The 21,504-nt window shown below is 41.6% G+C and overlaps 1 protein-coding gene across 1 annotated transcript in view; it reads right to left on the bottom strand.

Moving 5' to 3' along the window:
* Positions 1–21,504, bottom strand: part of cntn5 (contactin 5) — a 918,586-nt gene that overhangs the window by 437,936 nt on the left and 459,146 nt on the right. The window contains exon 6 of the mRNA XM_034168485.1: positions 21,051–21,146. Within this exon, the coding sequence (XP_034024376.1) occupies positions 21,051–21,146 (96 nt within the window). The remainder of the gene's footprint in view (positions 1–21,050; positions 21,147–21,504) is intronic.

The raw sequence follows: 21,504 nt of genomic DNA on the forward strand, positions 1-21,504 counted from the left end.
AATCTTCCGAATGGTTTCCAACAACTTTTTTCACCCCACTTGATCGGGCTGCATTCTTAAAGATCTATTCTATGGTGAGCTGGCAAAGGGTACTCGTTTGGCTGGTCGACCACACCTGAGCTTCAAGGATCTCCTCAGAAGGATATGAAAATGTGCAGCATCAATGTTAACACGTGGGAGCAGTGTGCAGAGGACCCACATAGCCTGCCACCTTACTATCTGAACAGGTGCACAGAAGGCTGAGAAGGAGAGGAACCAAGGCCTTGCTGAGCAACAAGCTAGGAGGAAGAAGCGGCAGCCTCAGCAGGCATCACAGTACACATTCAACAACTGCAGCAGAGATTGTCACTCTCGCACATTGAGACTGATAAGTCATTTGTGCAGGTGCAGATAGAAACAAAGACAAAAATTTCCTGTATATTTGTATTGTCAACTGTGTTGTTAGCATGGCCCAAAGCAGATGGTCAACGCTTTGAGCCTGGTCCTGCTTGAGGTTTCTGCTTCTTCTCAAATCATCAAAGGGAGTTTTTCCTTACAATTGCTATCTGTGTGCTTGCTCCAGGGGTTGGTAAGGTTAGACCTTACTTGTGGTGAAGCACCTTGATACAGCTTTGTTGTCAAGGTGGTGCTATAAAAATGAAATAAATTGAATTGGAGTGTATAAAAACAAACAAACAAAAGCAACAAAAAATGCTACACCATTGTCTCTCCCACAGATGGACGGATGCCAGGAGTAATCAACATCTTGATATGCCCACACCTGTGAGGTGGGATGGATCATCTCAGCAAAGGAGAAGTGCTCACTAACAGAGATTTAGACAGATTTGTGAGCAATATTTGAGAGCAACAGGTCTTTTGTGTGTATAGAAAAAGCCCAGCTCATAAAAAATGGGAGCAAAACCAAAGTGTTGTGTTTATATTTTGTTCAGTAGAGTTGGTGACAGTGGAAGCATAACATTTTCATGATATCTATGAAGACTTTTTTTCTTAATCTGTTATTTCTCTTACTAATGTGCATTTTGGTCGCATACTGTAGACAGAGACAATCATTAAATCATTCCAGCTTGTCACTGCTGCCTGTTTCAGCAATAAAGAAATTTTCATTGTGTAAATAACTGTCAACTGAAAGCCACAAATCAGTAAGCATATCAGGCTGAAACATTAGGTAATGTGTGAGCAATAATTACAAAGTTTGCAAATGTTTAAGTTACTCAATAGCATCAACATATTTCAAAAAGTCCACAGAACAAGATGCTCGGGTGATGGCAAATAAATAAATGAATAAATAAAAAGAAATCCAGTAGGCCATCAGCCTTATCCACCATGAGGACACATAAGAACCCATGGGCACTGACATTTTGAATATGGGTGTTGCCATTTTAAATGGCCTCATATGCCATCATCTGCCATGAGGACCCGCTTGCAGTGACTTCACTTCCGGTTTGCTTCCGTATCAGATCGCGGAACGTCACTTCCGGTTTGTTTCTGTGCTTCATCCACCTTAAGGACTCCTAGAAGCGAAGGTTACATGATGTGATCTAAAATAGCATGGGGGAAGAATTAATTTGGCAGTGGCAACAAAGAAATAAAAATAAAATATTTGGTCACGGAACTGTTGCTCTGGGGGTTGGTAAGGTTAGACCTTACTTGTGTGAAGCGCCTTGAGTTAACCTTGTTGTGATTTGGTGCTATATCAATAAATGAAAAATAAATGAAAACTATAATTGGTAGCGGAACGTCACTTCCAGCTTGCTTCCGCATCTATTTGTGTCCGCTTCATCCACCAAAAGCACCCCAAGAAGTGAAGGTCACATGATTTGATCTAAAATAGCATGCGGAAAAATTAATTCGGCAGAGGCAAAAATAGAAAATAAAAATAAAATAATCAGTCACAAACATCACTTCCGGTTTGATTCCGCGTCAGTTAGTTTCCACTTCACCCACGTAAAGCACCCCTAGAAGTGAAGGTCACATGATGTGAAATAAATAGCATGGGGGAAGAATTAATTGGCGGTGGCAAAAAATAAAATAATTGGTTACGGAACGTCACTTCTGGGTTGCTTCAGTATCCGCCTCGACTGCGATGTCATGGTTAAGCCACTTCCGGTTTGCTTCTGTGTTAGATTAATCTCTGGTAAACCTCACAGATGGAGTGCCAGTGTCGCAGACAGAACGGTCCTCCTAAAAAATTGGTCCGCCCTGCCTCCACTGCGCATGCGTCATTTTGGATCTTAGCAGCTTGTCTGAGACAGACTGTCTTCACCCAAAGCAATCAAATGATTAATGAGATTATTAACCATCACATGACAAGGTAAACCTCTGAAATCATTCTGAAGTCCGTTTTTAGCAGAAACAAGGCGATAATCGGTGATGCTTTGAAATGACGGATGCGCAGTGAACGCAGCGGCTAGCAGCTCCTGTAGCTGTGGTGCTCTGATCCCTTCCTTCATCTTTTATGATGAAATAATGCTGAATTTATGTGGAAATGATTATTGTACAAAATCTGTCGCTGAGCTAGATAAAGGCTGGAGTGCAGATTTAAGCAGAACGAGGTGATAATTGGTGAATCGCAGCTGATGAGGCCTTTGCAGTGAAGACAGAGCGGATCGATATTTTGGGGAGAACGTTCGGTCGGCAACACCAAATGTGTCACTGAGTCAACAGACCAAAAATGTGTCTCTAATTTCAAAGTAAGTAGTGTGTATTGCCCAAAAAATTTAATTTAAGCAAAAACAACAACAAAAAATAATTCAGCTGGCTGTTAATACCTAGTGGTGCTGTGACATGTTTGGTTTTTATGTGCTGTTTTAATGTTATTGTATGTGTGTTGTTGTTTGTAAATCTTTGATTTTACTGTAAAGCACTTTTGACACTCTCGTTTTACAGCACTTTATAAATAAATTAGGGCTACAGCTATTGAATATTTTTGAAATCGAGTATTCTAGCAATTATTTAATTGACTAAATGAGTAATCGGATAAAAGGTACTTTTGGGTTTTTAAATAACAACTTCTTTTTTCTGAGGATGGTACAGCGCCACATATAGGCCTGGCATATGTACTACAACTTCGAGGCACAGAATTTGCCTCAAACATCTTTTGTAATTAAATTATTCTAGTTACTCGACTAATCCTTTCAATCCTAAAATAAATGCTGATTTGACTGATTGATTGAAATTGACCACTTAGTGCGCCACTCAGATTTCTGTTGTCTGCAACATCAAAACTGATCAAGAATCAGCAATAGTCTTTAAATTAGAGGCCGAATATTCGTGTAAGTGTGAAAATAACATACAGAATTAAGAACATTTTATTCTAGGCCATGAATCAATCAATTTATTTCACTTATTTTGCAATCAAGTAATGATCGCAGGTAACCCCACCCATTACAATACAGAAGTTGAAGGGTTTTAGCCATGCTCATGCTCCCCAGTATAGCGAATTTACATGCCTCGCGATGGGGCATAAATATAATATGTAGAGAAATTCTAAATCACCCATGGGCGTACCAAAATAAACTGTAACGAAATTGCATTAATTTAATTATTTGGAAGGAATGAATGGATGGTACCTCACACAGGCACCAATTTAATGTAGTGAATAAGTAGTTAAGCCTCGCAATGTGTTACTGGCCTCACGGAGAGAACCAAAAATAGTGACAGTATTGTTAAACTCTCAAATTGAATTAGATTGGCCTAGACCTCATTTAATGGATCACCAAAATAATTAACAATTTTAGGGTTTAATAATTATTTATATATCCTCAGGGCACCACCTATTTAAAGCAAAGGTACTTTAATTTAAACATTCATTAATTCATCAGTCTCAATTTATCAATTTAATTAATCAGTCTCGGGTCCAATACAATTGACCAAAAGGGTTTCCTTCTGAACACAAAATGAACCACAGCAGAAATATTTACATTTTATTTACAATTATACAATAAATGAACGCTTTACTGGCATTTTTGTGGACAGTGATTAAATAAGTTTATTTGTGGAAACAATTTGCTTACTCATGCGACGTTGAAAGGAAGTAGAGAGATAAAGCTTAAGGACTTTAAGTAAATAAATCTGATTAGAATTTAGCGATGAAATTTGAAGCCAATTATTTTAAGAAAATTATTAAACAAACATATGAATATAAAAAAAGGAGAGTTCTCCATGCTTCTGTATAGCACAAACAAATCTGGTGCAACCAGATAGGACTGATTTGTAAAGAGAAAAACAGCTGGTGCAACACAGAAATAGGTCCTGAAAAATTTAATAAGGTGCTGAAAACATACAAAAATGTACAGAGGGTCTAACGTTTCAATGTGAAAGTCACATCTTCATCAGAGTCCTCTGATGTATGTTTTCAGCACCTTATTAAAATTTTCAGCACCTAATTCTGTGTTGCACCAACTGTTTTTCTCTTAAACATATGAATATGTTTAAAAAGAAGCCACATTGCATCCATTGACAACAAAACCCTTTTTCTGGAAAATTTAACTGGGTCACTTAGCTGATCCGTTGAAGAGATGGTTCGGATGGACCGTCCGTCCGTCGTTGATGTGTTAGGCTCTTTGCAGCGTGAGCTCACTTGGGTCAGGGGTTAATCCAGCAGTCTCTCCAGCTGATCCCAAGGCTTGTCAGCTGGCTTTACCGACAGGATGGCAGGATGATTACAGTCAGGTCGTCAGCTTGCTGGATCCCAGAGGTGGAAGGCGTTTGTTGAAAATGGATTCTGGTAGCTTTTAAAAGTTTGTTGGAGCCAGATTAAAAGTCTTTGTGAATTTAGGAAAGATTAAAACTTTGACCATTGGAAAATTACAGAAAAGGAAAGTTGCTTTTCTGTCAATTCTTTTGAATTATTTTGAAAAGTTCAGCTCGGGAAGTTCTCTTAAAAATCTGACAGACTTGACGTACCTTAAAGCGTCAGGCTATTAATTGGTTAAGTTATCAAAGAATGAATAACATAATGGATGAAGCCACATGGTAGTTTAGCTTAGCATGGGGCCTTGTTGACCCAAAATAAAGTTAAACATTTAAAGAAAGGAAGAGAGAAGAGTTGCAGCAGAGGCTTGCAGGAGAGAGAGCCAGAGAGGGTCGGCAGATGGGGTTAAGAGCTGCTTTCTGAAACTTTTAAAGGGGATTTACGTCATTAAACTCTGCCCATTTAGGGTGTGTAATTTCACTGAAAACTTCATGTGTTAGAGAGACAAAGAAATGATTCAACTATTTAAACACTTATTTATTTTGGCATACTATTTGTTCTAAGACAATTTGGGGATGAATATAACGTTATTAAAGGCTTAAACACATCCTACACACAAAACTACACACACAACTTGGTTAACAGAATATTCCATTATCCAAACATGGATAAGTCAGAAAAAGATCATCACATTAAACACACATCAGTTACAAGAAACACGTGTCAATTAAATGGAATACATGCGAAGCATTTGCTCGAATAATCAACACAAACAACATTAGAAGTTTTGATACTGTATATGAATAAAAGAATACTGATGCATTTTTTTTAATATAAGCAAAGGTTTTTTCCTTTACTTAGACTTAAAGATAATAGCTGGTTGTCAAGGCTCAAAGTTTATGGCCACGTGTTATCGTGGAACAGATCTTCTTGCAGTGTCTGAAGAGGTTCTGGCCTTGGCATGAAGCCATAAAAGGTGGATTTTTCTGGCCTGGGGAAGTTCAGATTCTAACATGAAGCCATTATAATGTCATGTAATTCATAGTGACCGAAATTTAACCCATAAACAAGCAAGGGCTCCTTTGAAGCTCTGAGTCACAGTTCCGTTATGGTGTGGGGCCACAGTGTGGAGGCCCAGAGGGTGTGTCCTAGAGCTTATCTCCAGATGGGCCCAGGAATTTCAGAGTTGGGAGTGAAAACAACAGTCTCTGTCCTCAGTTCAAAACCTCAGGTTTTTGTTGAGAAAGCATTAATGTATTATTTAATTAGGGCAAATCGAGGCCATGCGCTACACCACAATCATTTTACTTAAAAAAATAGTCTGAAGGCCATGTGAGAGGCAAATGAAGAAAAATGCTTAAAAAGTTTGGAGGTCTGGGGTGGAGTGAAGCCCCCCCCCCCCCCGAAGCTGAAGACTTTCAGTCCTTATACAAAGTCAAGTTTGCAGTCTATGCTCATGCTCCCCAGAACCAATTTACTGAAAAAAGTCTAAACAACCTAAATGACATGATGTGGAGCTTCCAGGCATGTGAGAGGCAAATAAAGAAAGCAAAAAAAAAAAAAAAAAATGAAGGGTTTTAGCCATGGTCATGCTCACAAGAACCATTTTACTGAAAAAAGTCTACAGGACCTAAACGACATAGTCATGGATGAAGGCGACATGAAACATATTTCATGAATATCTTTAATAAACCCATATGTATGTATCACTGAAGCCTGCAATAGATGATCATTAACAGATTGTGTTAGTCTATTTAAAATACCTTCAGACACCCAAGCAATTTTGAACTGTGTGTATCATATACAATCGACATGCAGTGGTGGGCACAGATAACCAAAAAAATTAACTTCGATAACAGATAATCAGATAACTGAAAAGTTATCTTTGATAAAGATAAATCAAACCACCCAAAAATGTATCGGAAGTTACAGATAACCGATAAATTCCAGTATTGTCTCTGGTACATTTGTAACTGCTAACAAGCTGAATTTGAGTTTTAACACCACGATCGCTTTTGAAAGCATAAAGAGCGAGATTAAAAGATATATGTCGCCAAACAATGAGTCAGCACTTCTATGTTGAACATGCTGCCTCCTTCTGGAAGCTACACAGCTCCTGCACTGAAGCACCCTGAGAGCAACCACAAAGCCAGCTCTCTATTAATCACAATTCTCCAGTCAGGAGGAGGTCTTGAAAAATAAAGGCATCCTGACTTATGGTTTTGTGTGAATACTGATAGAATAACTCCATTAATGTCAATTCTGTCATTTGTACAAAGTTAAAATATAACATATATCTTTTAATGTTGAATAATGCACTAATTCTGAGGTTTTGTAACAAACAGACAGATCGCAAAGGATTCCGGGTAAAAGTGCCTCTGCTAAACACTGATTGGTTCAGTCATTCATTATGTAAACCAACACATTAATGTGACGTGTGTCATGTGTTGGTCTTTACAGATAAATGTACTTTTGTAAAATATTCCATTTTTTATTTGGAAAAACAGGCATTTTTATGGAGCCCTGGAAGTGTCATCACAAAATGTTTTGCATGTGGAGAGAATGTGCGAACTTTATTAGTGCCGTGCCCACGTTTTATGATGTGCACACGTTTTATGATGTTGTAAAACGTGCACTCAATATTGTGTTGACACATAAATGTTGGCTTTACACCATGCGAGTTTTGGCCCTTTTTCAGATGATTTTTCATTCGTGTGAGAAATTTTTGGACTGAGTTTCAGGTTAATCGCACGTCCTGCATCGTGTAGTATACATGGAGTAACAAGCTACGTTCAACATCTGACGACCACCTCCTGATCGCCAATCGTATGGTCGAATGAAAATCAAACCTGTTTGATATTATTCTGGTCGGCCGTCGTGAGGGTGTCCTGCTGCTGAGGGGCTACAAGCATCCAACCGCTCGCACTGAGCATGTGCAAACACCACAGAGCTGTCTTGTAATGTTTTTTGTTGTTGTTGTTGTTTGTTTTTAAACTTAATTTGTAAAAAAAAAAAAAAAAGCCATTTGCAAAGCCAAAAAGTTGATTTGACAACCATCTGATATAACCGGGGTCCAAATAAATAGAACATTGTCATCTACTGGTGCCAAGACGCTTAGTACTTAGGGCGAATACTGCCATGAACACTACTGGCCAGTAGATGGCAGTAGAGGCCTTGAAAACTTGCCAAAACAAAATTCCAGATAATCTGTGTCTGCTACATTTAAGATGCGTGGAATTTAACAAATGCAAATACAATAACGTCTATAAACCCAGAGAATATATTCATGAGAGTTTTAGGCACTAGAGTTTATGCTGCTGTCCGTGGAGCCTGAACAGAGTGTCTGAAATGCATTTGTCCTGCCATGAACGTACTGAGATTACCCATAATGCACTACTGGGCACAGCATGTGCTCACAAAACCTTAAAAATTAGGACATTACTTTAAAACTAAAACATATATCTGATGTTTTCACTTTATAAAACTTCAGGCATGACAGTAATTTTAAATAACTTGTCCAAAATTAGTTTGGTTAAAATTTGAACTATAAGTTAAAAATGTATGCCTCTGGATGACTTGGGTGATATTGCCAGTGTATCAGTATGGTGTTAAAGGAAATTATTATTTTTTTTTTTGTGACCAGTTCTTCTTTGCCTGCAGAGGGTAGAGTGGTTTCTCCTGAAACTAGCTCTTTTCTGTTTGCAGAGGGTAGAACTATACATCTCTTAGGAAACTTTCAACAGGTAAGTCTCAACTGATTTAAAATTTTTAAAAATGTTTGCTGCTGTTCAGCTTGGTTTACTACGTTATCGGTCTAAAAGTTATCGGACGACAATTCATTGGAAGATAATTAGTCCGATAATGGTTTTTAAAGTTATCTAAAAAGATAATCTTATAATGAAAACATTATCTTCGATAATTATCTGTTATCGGATTATCGGAAGTGTGCCCACCACTGTCAACATGATATAGTTACATCAACCTAAGTCGATGTTTGGTCCAAGGCTTTGCTTTAGTTATATTAAAGAAAAGTATTGAAACTATGACTCTTTGGCAGATCTACAATAATGTCACATTATGCACCCACAAGGTGTGTTTTGGCATCTTAGGTTAATGTAACAGTATTTTAGGCAGAGATGTTTATGTCAAATAATGGAGCACTTACATAACGGCTGCTTATACAGTGAAATTTGCTCGAAATTGCGTGACTCTTTTTTGGGAAGATGATCTCAAAAATCCGAGCAACATCAATGACTCTGCTGACAGAAGTAATCGCCCTGATGCATTCTCAAAGTATGTATGAACAGCAGAGCTTGTAAACAATACAGACTGTCTGCATTATACAAGGGAGAGGTTTGGAGATATAGGGAGATATTCAGTGGCAGCGTTAGGGATATAAGCCATGAGAGAGATGCAAAAATTTGATAGCTTGTAAAGACTGGACACTGACTCACCTGACTGTTAAGGGTCCATCAGACTTAGCAAGAATGAGCAGGAATCAAGCAGAATTAAGACAAATGGGTAAAAAAGCCACAATTCAAGCCATAGCCAGAAGGGACAGATTCCGACAGCTGTCTAAGAATGTCGTTTGACTACTTAGAATGTGGACAGATCCCACCTTGACTGATTCATACATTCTGTATGCATCACCCCTCGACTGCAGTACAAATGTTTTTGGAACACAGTACAAATACCTAGAATGCTGTCAGATTTCATTAAGACTATCATGAATGCAACTCGAATGTCGTACAACTGCGGATCAAATGGCTCCCAGAGTCTGGGTGTAAATAAGGGGAGGGGCATGGCAGAGCAAGCACTGCAGTCCGCTATCTTTCTCTGCTGAATGTCATATCTATGAACTGATAACATGTAAACCAGGGTTCACTGATGCCAGAATTTATACACACGCCTGCCACACATGAATGTCTCTTGAGTACGATCAGACTGTTCCAAATGCTGTTTTGACGCTGTGCGAGTATTTAGAACACAGTCAGACTGCAGTAAGAGCCTACCTCCACTGACGTTCAATATTTTTCCACTTAAACTGCACCGTAAATGTTTTGAATATGAGCAACTCTGAGAATGCTGTCCAGTGTTTCAGAATGCACCTCAACACTTCCAGAATGTGGTTCAAATTTTCATTTGGAGGGAATTTGGGCTATTCATCCTCTAGTGTGATGGGGGTTTAAGCTGCAAACATGAATCAGAGACTTAATCACATGACTGAACAGATAACTGATAAAAATGAAAGCAACAGATGTGGAGCAGTGAAACAGCTAAATTGTGAGATCTGCCACTTCTCTATACAAAACCGGTGCTGCATCATAAACAACAGCATTATTGTTGACAAGGAACTTCTGTGTTTGCCTTAATATGATTGTCTGTGAACAGAATCAGTCAGAGTTCTTTATCAAAAGTCTTAAAGTTTTGGCTCATTGTGGCTTTTCTAAAGGAAATCACTTGATAATATTTTAGGGATGATTCATGCCCAGAGTTCTACCCTTGATTTGTTCAAATTTGAATTTCTTTCATATTGTATAAAGGTAATTTGGGCCATTGATGGTAAAAGACACACTGTAATTTAGTTACGTTGAGAAACTTTACTTTTTGAAATCTTTCAAATACCTTTTGCAATGAGACTTGGCATATATTAAACATAAAATTGAAAACAGTATCAGTTCCTCATATGCTTCCGTAATCAGTCACAATATGACTGGGGGGTGGGGTGGGGGGGGGGGGGGGATGTGAGCTGTGATCACCTGAATGGTGCTGACCAAAGTCCTGAAAGGGGGAGGAGTGGCACAACGTGATATTGGCTTTGCTGACACGCGAGTCAGGAGTGATCGTCTCGTGCAGAACACCTGTATCACAGAGGCAGGCCGTACTCCTGGTTGACAGGTGTGGTAATTTGCAAGTCACAAATACTACACACGCACTGTTCATGTGTGTCAAACATGTGATTGTCTTGGGCTGACAGAAAAAATACTCCCCATTCCTGTACTCTTTCTCTAATATTCCCCCAGATAGCTGTGGGGCGACTGCAGACTGCCACTGCCACGACCCGTATGTGTCCACCACACATGCAGGAATTTTATTTGGGATATTTTGTGTAATATCCCACAGACATGTCTGCCACCTTCTGGATGGTTAGTTAATGCTGGATTGATGATGCATTAGGAGTAGGTGTGGTAGTCAGTGAGAGATAGAAATGTATTAAATCAGATGAGCAAGCCATTAATTTCTCATTGTTTCAAAGAAGTTACATTTTAAAACAAGCAATATGGTCACAAGTCCATACAGCTCACTGGGAAAGATTTTATATGACTGTAGCCAAAGCACACACTTCTTTCTCTCTACGTGTCTCTCAACATATGCAGTTTGGAAATTACATGTAACTTGATATGAGCTTGACAGTTTTTTTTTTTTCCATTTCCAAAATCTAGGTCTGGTGGCCATCAAGGTCACACTTGTGTTGTGGTGTGCTCTCCTTCCATGTCTGTGTCCCGTTATTTGTGTTTGTGTGTTTCCCCGGTGTCCGGTCCCCTCTGCATCTGTGGTTTGTTTGTCATCCATTCATGTGGTATATCTTTTGGTGTGGGTGCCTAGTGTGATGGTGTTATTTTTTGATCAAAAATAAGACAGACTGGCACTTGCTCTTCCTAAAACTGTCTTTGGCTCTGCAGGAAGATGCCACACCTTGTGGACTTGAATGGCATTACTTCTCACAGCGTAAAATCACAAGTCAGACATTCATTAACTGTCATCCATGGGGTCTGAAAGTTGCATTTTTTCAGAAGATTCAATGCTGTTTATAAAATGAGTAAGTGTTCAGCCTAAACCAATGTACAAGTTACTGTAACATGTGTTGTATTTTACAAATAAATGCGTATTTGTGAATATGTCATTTGTTTTTCATTTGTAAAAAAGGCATTTGCAAAACTGAAAATTCGGTTTGTTATGTGTCATTCAGTGCACCGAATGGCAGCAGTGTGACAGTTGGATGCTGCTTACACTCCCATCCAGTAGATGGTGGTGTTCCATGCATTTTGGATCAAAATCCATTTGTCCATAATGCCTTTTGGTATCTGTGAGTTTTAATGCTCAAACCTTCAGAATTAGTGCATTAATTTAAAACTAAAAGATATTTGTATATTTTCAATTTGCAAAAATGACAGAGGTGATGTTAAAATCAATAAAACAGCTGGAATTATTTTGGTTTATAAATCACACCATAAACCTGCTTTGCTGTTTATGGCTTTTTGCCACTTGTCTGGTGCACTCTATTGTGAATGTAAATTACTTTTTTTTTCTTAGTAGCATCCAGGTAGCCAGGTCCCTTCTGCTGGGGTGCGAGCTGAGCTCAGCTCCCCACATCTGCCTGACTGCTGCAAAACATATAACAGGCAGGAACTAACGTGTGATTTTAGGGTTTACAAATGTTTTTGACTGTTCAGCTTTACTTACTATGCCAGCAAAAAAATGTTAGCGGGCTAAAAGTTAGCAAAACTAAATTTACCACAAGCTAATTGGTCCACTGATGGTTTCTGAAGTTAACTGAAAAGCTAATCTGCTAACAAAACAGTAAGCTTTGCTAATTAGCAGTTAGCAGATTAGCAGAACTGTGCCCACCACTATATATATATATATATATATATATATATATATATACACACACGAGGTCTGTGATAAAACTAACGTACCTTTTTATTTTTTTCAAAATCTATATGACTTTGAATCACGTGCGATTACATCAGACAACCTTGAACCCTCATGCGCATGCGTGAGTTTTTTCACGCCTGTCGGTTACGTCATTCGCCTGTGGGCTGGCTTTGAGTGAGGAGTGGTCTACCCCTCCCATCGGAATCTCTTTGTCTGACAACTTCCTGAGAGACTGGCGCTTTGCTTGATCAAAATCTTTTTCAAAAACTGTGAGGTAAATCGAAGTGGACACCATTCGAGAAATTCAGATGGTTTTCTGTGAAAATTTTAACGGCTGATGAGGGATTATGGACTGTTGCTGTCGCTTTAAGGACTGCCCACGGAGCGGGACGTCGCGAAGCGCCCTGAGCCGCCCTCTTCTGCCTGTTTCGAGCTGAAAACTTCCAAATTTAAGCCTCTGTTGACCCAGGACGTCGTTAGAGAACAGAGAACTTTCATTAGAGGTCGGGATCAGCAGTTTATTCGGACATTCCACCGTTAAAGGAGATTTTATTAATGAAAGACGTTCGGACGGGTCCGCGCGTCGGGACGCAGCCGGCACGGTGCGGCGGCACAGGAAAAACACCTCCGTGTTGATAACCATTTGTAAAAGCCAGGCGGCTTTTGATGGCTTTCAGTTGAGTGAGTATCTGAGAAATTGTTTAACAGCTGGACATGTTCCAACTTGCCCTTAAGGATTCCAACGGAGGTGCTTTTCCTGTGGCAGCGCACGGCGCCGGCTGTGTCCCAACGCGCGGACCCTTCCGCACTTTCATTCATTACAAAATCTCCTTTAACAGTGGAATGTCCGGATAAACTGCTGATCCCGACCTCTTCTGAAAGTTCTCTGTTCTGTCACGACGTCCTGGGCCAACAGAGGTTTAAATTTGGAAGCTTTCAGTTCGAAACAGGCAGACAGCAGCGGCTCAGGGCGCGTCGCGACGTCCCACTCCGTGGGAAGTCCTTAAAGCGACAGAAACAATCCATAATCTCTCATCAGCCGTTAAAATTTTCACAGAAAACCAGCTGAATTTCTCGAATGGTGTCCACTTCGATGTGCCTCACAGTTTTTGAAATAATTTTGATCAAGCAAAGCGTCAGTCTCTCAGGAATTCTCAGACAAAGAGATTCTGACGGGAGGGGTGGACCACTCCTCACTCAAAACCAGCCCACAGGCGAATGACATAACCGACAGGCGTGAAAAAACTCTTGCATGCCCACGAGGGTTCAAGCTTGTCTGATGTAATCGCACGTGATTCAAATCCATATAGTTTTTGAAAAAAATGAAAAGGTCTGTTACTTTTGTCACAGACCTCGTGTATATATATATATATATCAATCAATCAAAAAATGCCTTGATGCATCCATCAGCTCGGAATATCCAAATGTCCGCTGGTGTTTATCTCTGCATTCCATAGAATCTATCCCAGGCCTACATATTGGTAGCCCAACTCCTTCTCCCACTCCCTGACCTGACCTACACATTTACTATGCACTGTAAACAATGTACCCAATGTAAACAATGTGTACTTTTGTACACCTGAGAAAAGTCAACACCTATGCAATGATGAATAAATAAATCTATGAAGTGAATTGTCTGGATTCCATTGATCGGCCATCATTAAATATCAAACATTGTGTCATTTAGAACCAGTTTCTTATCACAGTTTTTCTGGTCATGCATAGCAACATCTCAGAGTGTGAGCCACTGCTGAAAGCCCTTATCAACCGTTCCCATCGGTGCAGTGCAGCGCTGTGACAGATGCAGACAAAGTTTGTGTGATTCATGGCTCACATACAAGCTTGCTGTGTATTAAGAGGACTCTCTCTCTCTCTCTCTCTCTCTCGCTCTCTCTCTCTCTCTCTCTCTATATATATATATATACCCTCCAGTCCCTCTGACCCACCACCTTCTACCCCCTGGTCACCTTCACTGCACCCTGGACCTCGTCCCCCCCGCGACTGTATTCAGCACCAGCCCACCTCAGCTCATGCCCCAGCTCCCCTCTCCCCCTCACTGTAACTCCAACCGAGATGAGAGGCCAGCTCCTGTGGCTGAAGCAGAGGAAGGCAGCAGGACCTGATGGGATCTCCCAGAGGCTGCTGAGGACATGTGCAGATGAGCTGTGTGAGGTCCTCAGCCACATCTTCAACATGAGCCTCAGCCTGGGGGTGGTCCCCACCCTGTGGAAGACCTCCTGTGTGGTCCCGGTTCCCAAAACACCGCACGCCAAGGAACCAGCCCCCTACAGACCAGTTTCCCTGACCTTCCACCTCATGACGACCATGGAAAGGCTCATCCTGTCTCACCTCCGCACCGTGGTGAGCGACACCCGGGACCCACTGCAGTTCGCCTACAGGCCCAACATCGGGGTAGATGATGCTGTCAACTACCTACTGCAATGAGTGCTCACCCACCTGGAGACCGGCGGGAGCGCTGTGAGAGTCATGTTCTTTGATTTCTCCAGTGCTTTTCACACTATCAGACCGGCACTGCTGAGGGAGGAGCTGGAGGATGCAGGTGTGGATGGACACCTCGCTGCCTGGACTGGATCGACTACCTCACTGACCGCCCGCAGTACGTGCAGCTGCATGGCTGTCAGTCTGAGGTGGTAAGGTGCAGCACCGGAGCCCCACAGGGCACTGTCCTCTCGCCTTTCCTCTTCACCCTCTACACCTCGGACTTCACCTACAACACGGACAGCTGCCACCTCCAGAAGTTCTCTGATGACTCCGTCATTGTGGGTTGCATGTCCGGGGGGAACGAGCTGGAGTACTGGTCGGTCATCACAGACTTCAAGGACTGATGTGAGCACAACCACTTGTGTCTCAACACCAGTAAGATGAAGGAAATGGTGTTCAACTTCAGGAGGAAACCACCACCTCATCCACCAGTGAACATCCAGGGGGAAGACATAAAGACTGTGGACAGTCTCAAATACCTGGGTGTTCACCTCAACAGCAACCTGGACTGGACTCACAACACCGACACCCTGTACAAAAAAGGTCAGAGTCGCCTCCACCTCCTGAGGAGACTGAGATCCTTTGGAGAGAGCAGGCCTCTGCTTAAAGCCCCGTTTACACATAGACGGTAAGAGCTCCCGGAAGCATCCCGGAAGAGTTTTTGGCCATCTTAAGGATCAAACGCTGTTGTTAACGCTGGCACTAGGGGGCGTGGCTTAGTTCCGGCTTTACCGGGAATTGTCGAAAAAATTACTCAACATGTCGAATAATTCCGGGAGCGCTCCCGGAGAATTCGCGTGATGACGGAGACAACGCGAACAACGCCGTTTGATACTTTTTAATCGCTGTTTCATCCTGCCCCTTCCTGTAGTGCCACAGTTTACACCGCCGTAATTGGCGGCCAGTGTTGTATCCCTAACCAATGGTGTGTAAAACGGCGATAGAGCCCACATCGGCGTCCTCAAAGGTGTTTTAACCGGCGACAGAGGCAGACAAAACGGAGGTGCTAGCGGACAGTACGCCGTTCTAAACGCCACCTCCCGGTTAAAACGGCGTTCCAAACGGCTGATAGGCGGCGGTCAGTATAAAAACGCTAGTGCACTGCATGCACTCGCGGCCAGCTCCAGATATTTTTGCAGAGAAGCTCCAGTATGCCTCCTAAAAGAAAACTGACAGCAGCAAGGACTTACCAAGAGGTCTGGTTCAGAAGCAGAGGGGAGGCCTGTGGTGGAGACGGAGCAACACGTTGAGGAGGGGGAAAGGAAGGAGAAGAAAAGGTTGAGGATGATCTCCCTCCCCCTGCAGTGACAGAGGCATGTATTCCTGCTGCTTCAGCCTATTGTACTCTGGGGGCGGTGCCTATATGCAAAAGATCCTGGAGTAACACAGGATTTGCCTGGATAAAAACCTGGGTATTAACCAGCGGTACACAGGGCATTATCGGCGGCAGCAGAACACCGCCGTTCTCACGCGCGTCTTAACCTGCGATTGTAAAGGATAGAACTGGGTATTAACCCCCATTGCCTGACGTGTGCCGGATGCTATGGCGTCAAAATTCCGCTTTATTCGACAGATTTAGCGGCATTTTATCCGCGTATTTGCGGATAGTACGGCGGTCAAAACGCCGGCAAAATGCTCTGCCCCTTTCCACCGCGAAAACAGCCGGAACTATCGCGAACTTCGGTCTACGTACTACCTGCCGACAAAACCATCTATGTGTAAACGGGGCTTAAGACCTTCTACAACGCTGTTGTAGCCTCAACTCTCGTCTATGCTGTCATCTGTTGGGCCTCGGACAGCACAGAGTGGGAGAGAAAGAGACTGAACAAGCAGGTCAGGAAGTTCAGCTCTGTCCTGGGCTGTCCTCTGGAGTCTCTGGAAGAGGTGGCTGAGAGGAGGGTGTTAACCAAGCTCAAATCCATCATGAACAACTCCACTCACCCTCTGCATCGGACTGTAGTGGAGCTGACCAGCTTGTTCGGTGACAGACTGAGGCACCCTCAGTGCAAGAAGGAACGATACCACAGGTCATTCCTCCCTGCTGCTGTCAGGCTGTACAATAACTGTGAAATAACCACATGTAATATTATGTCCACAAATCTCGTGCAGTATTACTAATATGACCGCATATCATGTGCAATAACAACTCATTTACAAATCCCTGCACTAATGTCACCTTACCACATCTAAACTCCATTTCACATATTGTAAAGAAGATGCTCCTATCTCCCTTTCAATCCAAATCATGTTTATATAAATGTATATGCATATGTGTATGTGTATAGGTATGTGTGTGCATATGGGTATGCATGTATGGGTGTGTGTGTATGCATATGTGTATATGCATATGTATACATATATACTCAACAAAAATATAAACGCAACACTTTTGGTTTTGCTCACATTTTGTATGAGATGAACTCAAAGATCTAAAACTTTTTCCACATACACAATATCACCATTTCCCTCAAATATTGTTCACAAACCAGTCTAAATCTGTGATAGTGAGCACTTCTCCTTTGCTGAGATAATCCATCCCACCTCACAGGTGTGCCATATCAAGATGCTGATTAGACACCATGATTAGTGCACAGGTGTGCCTTAGACTGCCCACAATAAAAGGCCACTCAGAAAGGTGCAGTTTTATCACACAGCACAATGCCACAGATGTCGCAAGATTTGAGGGAGCGTGCAATTGGCATGCTGACAGCAGGAATGTCAACCAGAGCTGTTGCTCGTGTATTGAATGTTCATTTCTCTACCATAAGCCGTCTCCAAAGGCGTTTCAGAGAATCTGGCAGTACATCCAACCAGCCTCACAACCGCAGACCATGTGTGCCACACCAGCCCAGGACCTCCACATCCAGCATGTTCACCTCCAAGATCGTCTGAGACCAGCCACTCGGACAGCTGCTGAAACAATCAGTTTGCATAACCAAAGAATTTCTGCACAAACTGTCAGAAACTGTCTCAGGGAAGCTCATCTGCATGCTCGTCGTCCTCATCGGGGTCTCGACCTGACTCCAGTTCGTCGTCGTAACCGACTTGAGTGGGCAAATGCTCACATTCGCTGGTGTTTGGCACGTTAGAGAGGTGCTCTCTTCACAGATGAATCCCGGTTCACACTGTCCAGGGCAGATGGCAGATGGCAGTGTGGCGTCGTGTGGGTGAGTGGTTTTCTGATGTCAATGTTGTGGATCGAGTGGCCCATGGTGGCGGTGGGGTTATGGTATGGGCAGGCTTCTGTTATGGACGAAGAACACAGGTGCATTTTATTGATGGCATTTTGAATGCACAGAGATACCGTGACGAGATCCTGAGGCCCATTGTTGTGCCATACATCCAAGAACATCACCTCATGTTGCAGCAGGATAATGCACGGCCCCATGTTGCAAGGATCTGTACATAGTTCTTGGAAGCTGAAAATGTCCCAGTTCTTGCATGGCCAGCATACTCCCCCAATAAAACAAAACTGCACCTTTCAGAGTAGCCTTTTATTGTGGGCAGTCTAAGGCACACCTGTGCACTAATCATGGTGTCTAATCAGCATCTTGGTATGGCACACCTGTGAGGTGGGATGGATTATCTCAGCAAAGGAGAAGTGCTCACTATCACAAATTTAGACTGGTTTGTGAACAATATTTGAGGGAAATGGTGATATTGTGTATGTGGAAAAAGTTTTAGATCTTTGAGTTCATCTCATACAAAATGGGAGCAAAACCAATACATGTACGTGGGTGTATATGTATATGTGTGTAAGTATGTATGTGTGTGTGTATATATATATATATATATATATATATATATATATATATATATATATATATATATATATATATATATATATATATATATGTGTGTGTGTGTGTGAGTGTGTGTGTATATATATACAGGGGCATGCTGGGAACATTTTTCAGCCCGGGAGTTTCATATCCAACCGGGCCAAAAACCGCCAGTGCACAGCGATAATAAGAGTTCTGCTGGGGCATTTCAATCCAGCATTTATGTGCTGACTGACTGTGAAAATTGGGTGGCTTATAATAGAAAGTAAAAGCTAGTTAGTTAAAACAAGAACAGTATTGTTAACTCACCATTTTTGGCCCTTTTTCAGCCAATTTTTCACTCCTGCGAGAATTTTTTGGATTGCACCGAGTTTCAGCTTAATTGTCCGTCCTGCATCGTGCAGTCTATATGGAGTAACGAGCTGCGTGTAACATCTCACAACCACCTCCCGATGGGGAATCATATGGTCGGATGAATATCAACCCTGTTTGATATTTTGGTCGGCCGTCGTGACTCGTGAGGGTTCCGCGCTGCTGAAGCAGCGCTACAAGTGTCTATGTGCTGATTACGTCGCGCACTGTGTGTGTGTGCAAACACCAGAGAGAGCAAACAGTGATGTAAAGTCTTGTGTTTTTTTTTTTTGTTGTTGTGTTCCCTCGCAATAACCTAATATCATATTAACGTTCATGCCTATCAGCGCGCACAGTGAGTGGAATCAGGTGGGGGGAGACTGAACGTATATGCATGCGCACGCACACACACACACACAGCAGACAACAACAGGATTCACGACAGATGAGAGAATAAGTTGCTACACCTTGCACAGCTGTAAGACTCCGTATGAAATATAGTTTATTTATACAACAGTGTAAGTAGCAACACTTGTTATGAATGTTTATGTTTTCTTTTTTGTCCTCTCATGAATCACGTTGCTGTCTGCTGTGTGTGCGCGCGCGCATATGCGCTCAGTCTCCACCCACCTGATTTCACTCACTGTGCGCACTGATAGGCATGAAAAAAAAAAAAAAAAAAGAAACGTGACCCTGACGTGTGGTTTTTGAAGGTACAATGTGAGCAGTCAGATCGCATCAGAGCATCGGGCCGTACAGTGTGAGAACATGAATCGTGCGCTCTGAACTTTTAAACCCTGCGGTTTTGTCGCACAGTTTGAGCTGGAGCCAAGTACAATGATTGAAAATATACTACAGTGTCTGCCCAGCCAAGTCAGTGTCTTTTTCTTTTTCTTAATCTAGCTTTTTCAGCTCCACCTGGCTTTTTTCTGTCCATCTTTTCCTTCACGGGCCACTCCTCCTGTACTTGCTAGTAGCGCAAGTCCCATCTGAGCACACAGGGCTTGGTTGGACTGAACTAACTGTAATGAATGCATAGGGGTGTTAAACGTGTAATGGGATGTCCCTACCTCGGGCTTTGGAAAAAAGATAACGTTGCAAAAGAAGCAGTCTTAAGTTATTTTCTTGTGAATTTTCGTGATTGTAAGACATTTATAATACTTAATGTCTTCTCTTTAAGATACAGCAGCCCAAGTGTCTTGCTGTGTAGCCTAACAGTTGTGGTCATATATGTATGCATATATATTAACACCCCCTCACGGCCCCAGGTTGGACCAGCCCACCGGGTAAATTCCCGACTCTCCCGATTACCCAGCACGCGGTAGTATATATATATATATATATATATATATATATATATATATATATATATATATTCTATTTCTACCTCATTTCTTATGTCTTGTACTGTCACAAGTATTACTATTATTATTGCTTAACCTTGCACACGCTGTTCGATGAACATTTTCCTCTACTTGCACCCACCTTATGTGTTTTCTTAAGAGCTGACGTAACGTGAATTTCTGCTCTGTGAGATCAGTAAAGTTTATCTATCTATCTATCTATCTATCTATCTATCTATCTATCTATCTATCTATCTATCTATCTATCTATCTATCTATCTATCTATCTATCTATCTATCTATCTATCTATCTATAGATCTATTGATCTATCTATATATATATATGCCATTATAAAAGCAGTGCCTCGGCTCTGAATGTGTAAAATAATTGGCAAGATATCTTTTCGTTTCTAATGAGCCAGCAAATTTGATTCCTGAGATTCTGTCTGATGTTCTCTGCAACTTATCCCACTTATCATTCAAACAACATGGATGGATGGTAAGAAAAATGAACGGATACAAAAAGTAACTACCAAAATAGTGAAGAGAAAACAACAATAATTTACAAAGACAATATAATAAGCAAAAACACAAGGTCACCATGAAAAGGTATGATATGATAAAGAATTATGTTATTGACAATTCCAGATCAGCTGTGAGAATCTAAAAATAAATGGAATTTAATTTATTTTAATTGTGACTGCATATATATGTTCTTACCTGGTGAATGAGGAGGAGCAGCACACATGAGGACGACACCTTGACCTTCACGCACAGAAACTCCACCTCTTGTCTTCCCACTGAAAGCATGGAGATCTGAAACAGGACAAAGACATTTCTATAGCAACAAACTAAATTCTAAAAAAATTGGAGGGGTGTGGCTTGGGGTGTGAAAGACAAGTTGGGCATTCACAGGAACAGGTTCCTGATTGCTCCAATTAAAATGTCCACTGATTCGGCAAAGGTTCACAGCATGGACAGGTTTTGCCCTGGCCCGGGTTGAGTTTATATATTTGTCCCCTGTCGGCACCTGTCTCCCCTTCTTCGACTCTCCCTTTTGCCTGTTTATTTCTATTGGTTTGTGTTATGTTTTTCTCTGGTTTTTGTTTCTCATTTATCTTTCGTGTTATTCTCCAGTCATGTGTTTAATTTCTCCCCAGTCTTTGTTTTGTTT

The sequence above is a fragment of the Thalassophryne amazonica genome, chromosome 4 (assembly GCF_902500255.1).
Source record: "Thalassophryne amazonica chromosome 4, fThaAma1.1, whole genome shotgun sequence".
NCBI classification, from domain to species: Eukaryota; Metazoa; Chordata; class Actinopteri; order Batrachoidiformes; family Batrachoididae; genus Thalassophryne; species Thalassophryne amazonica.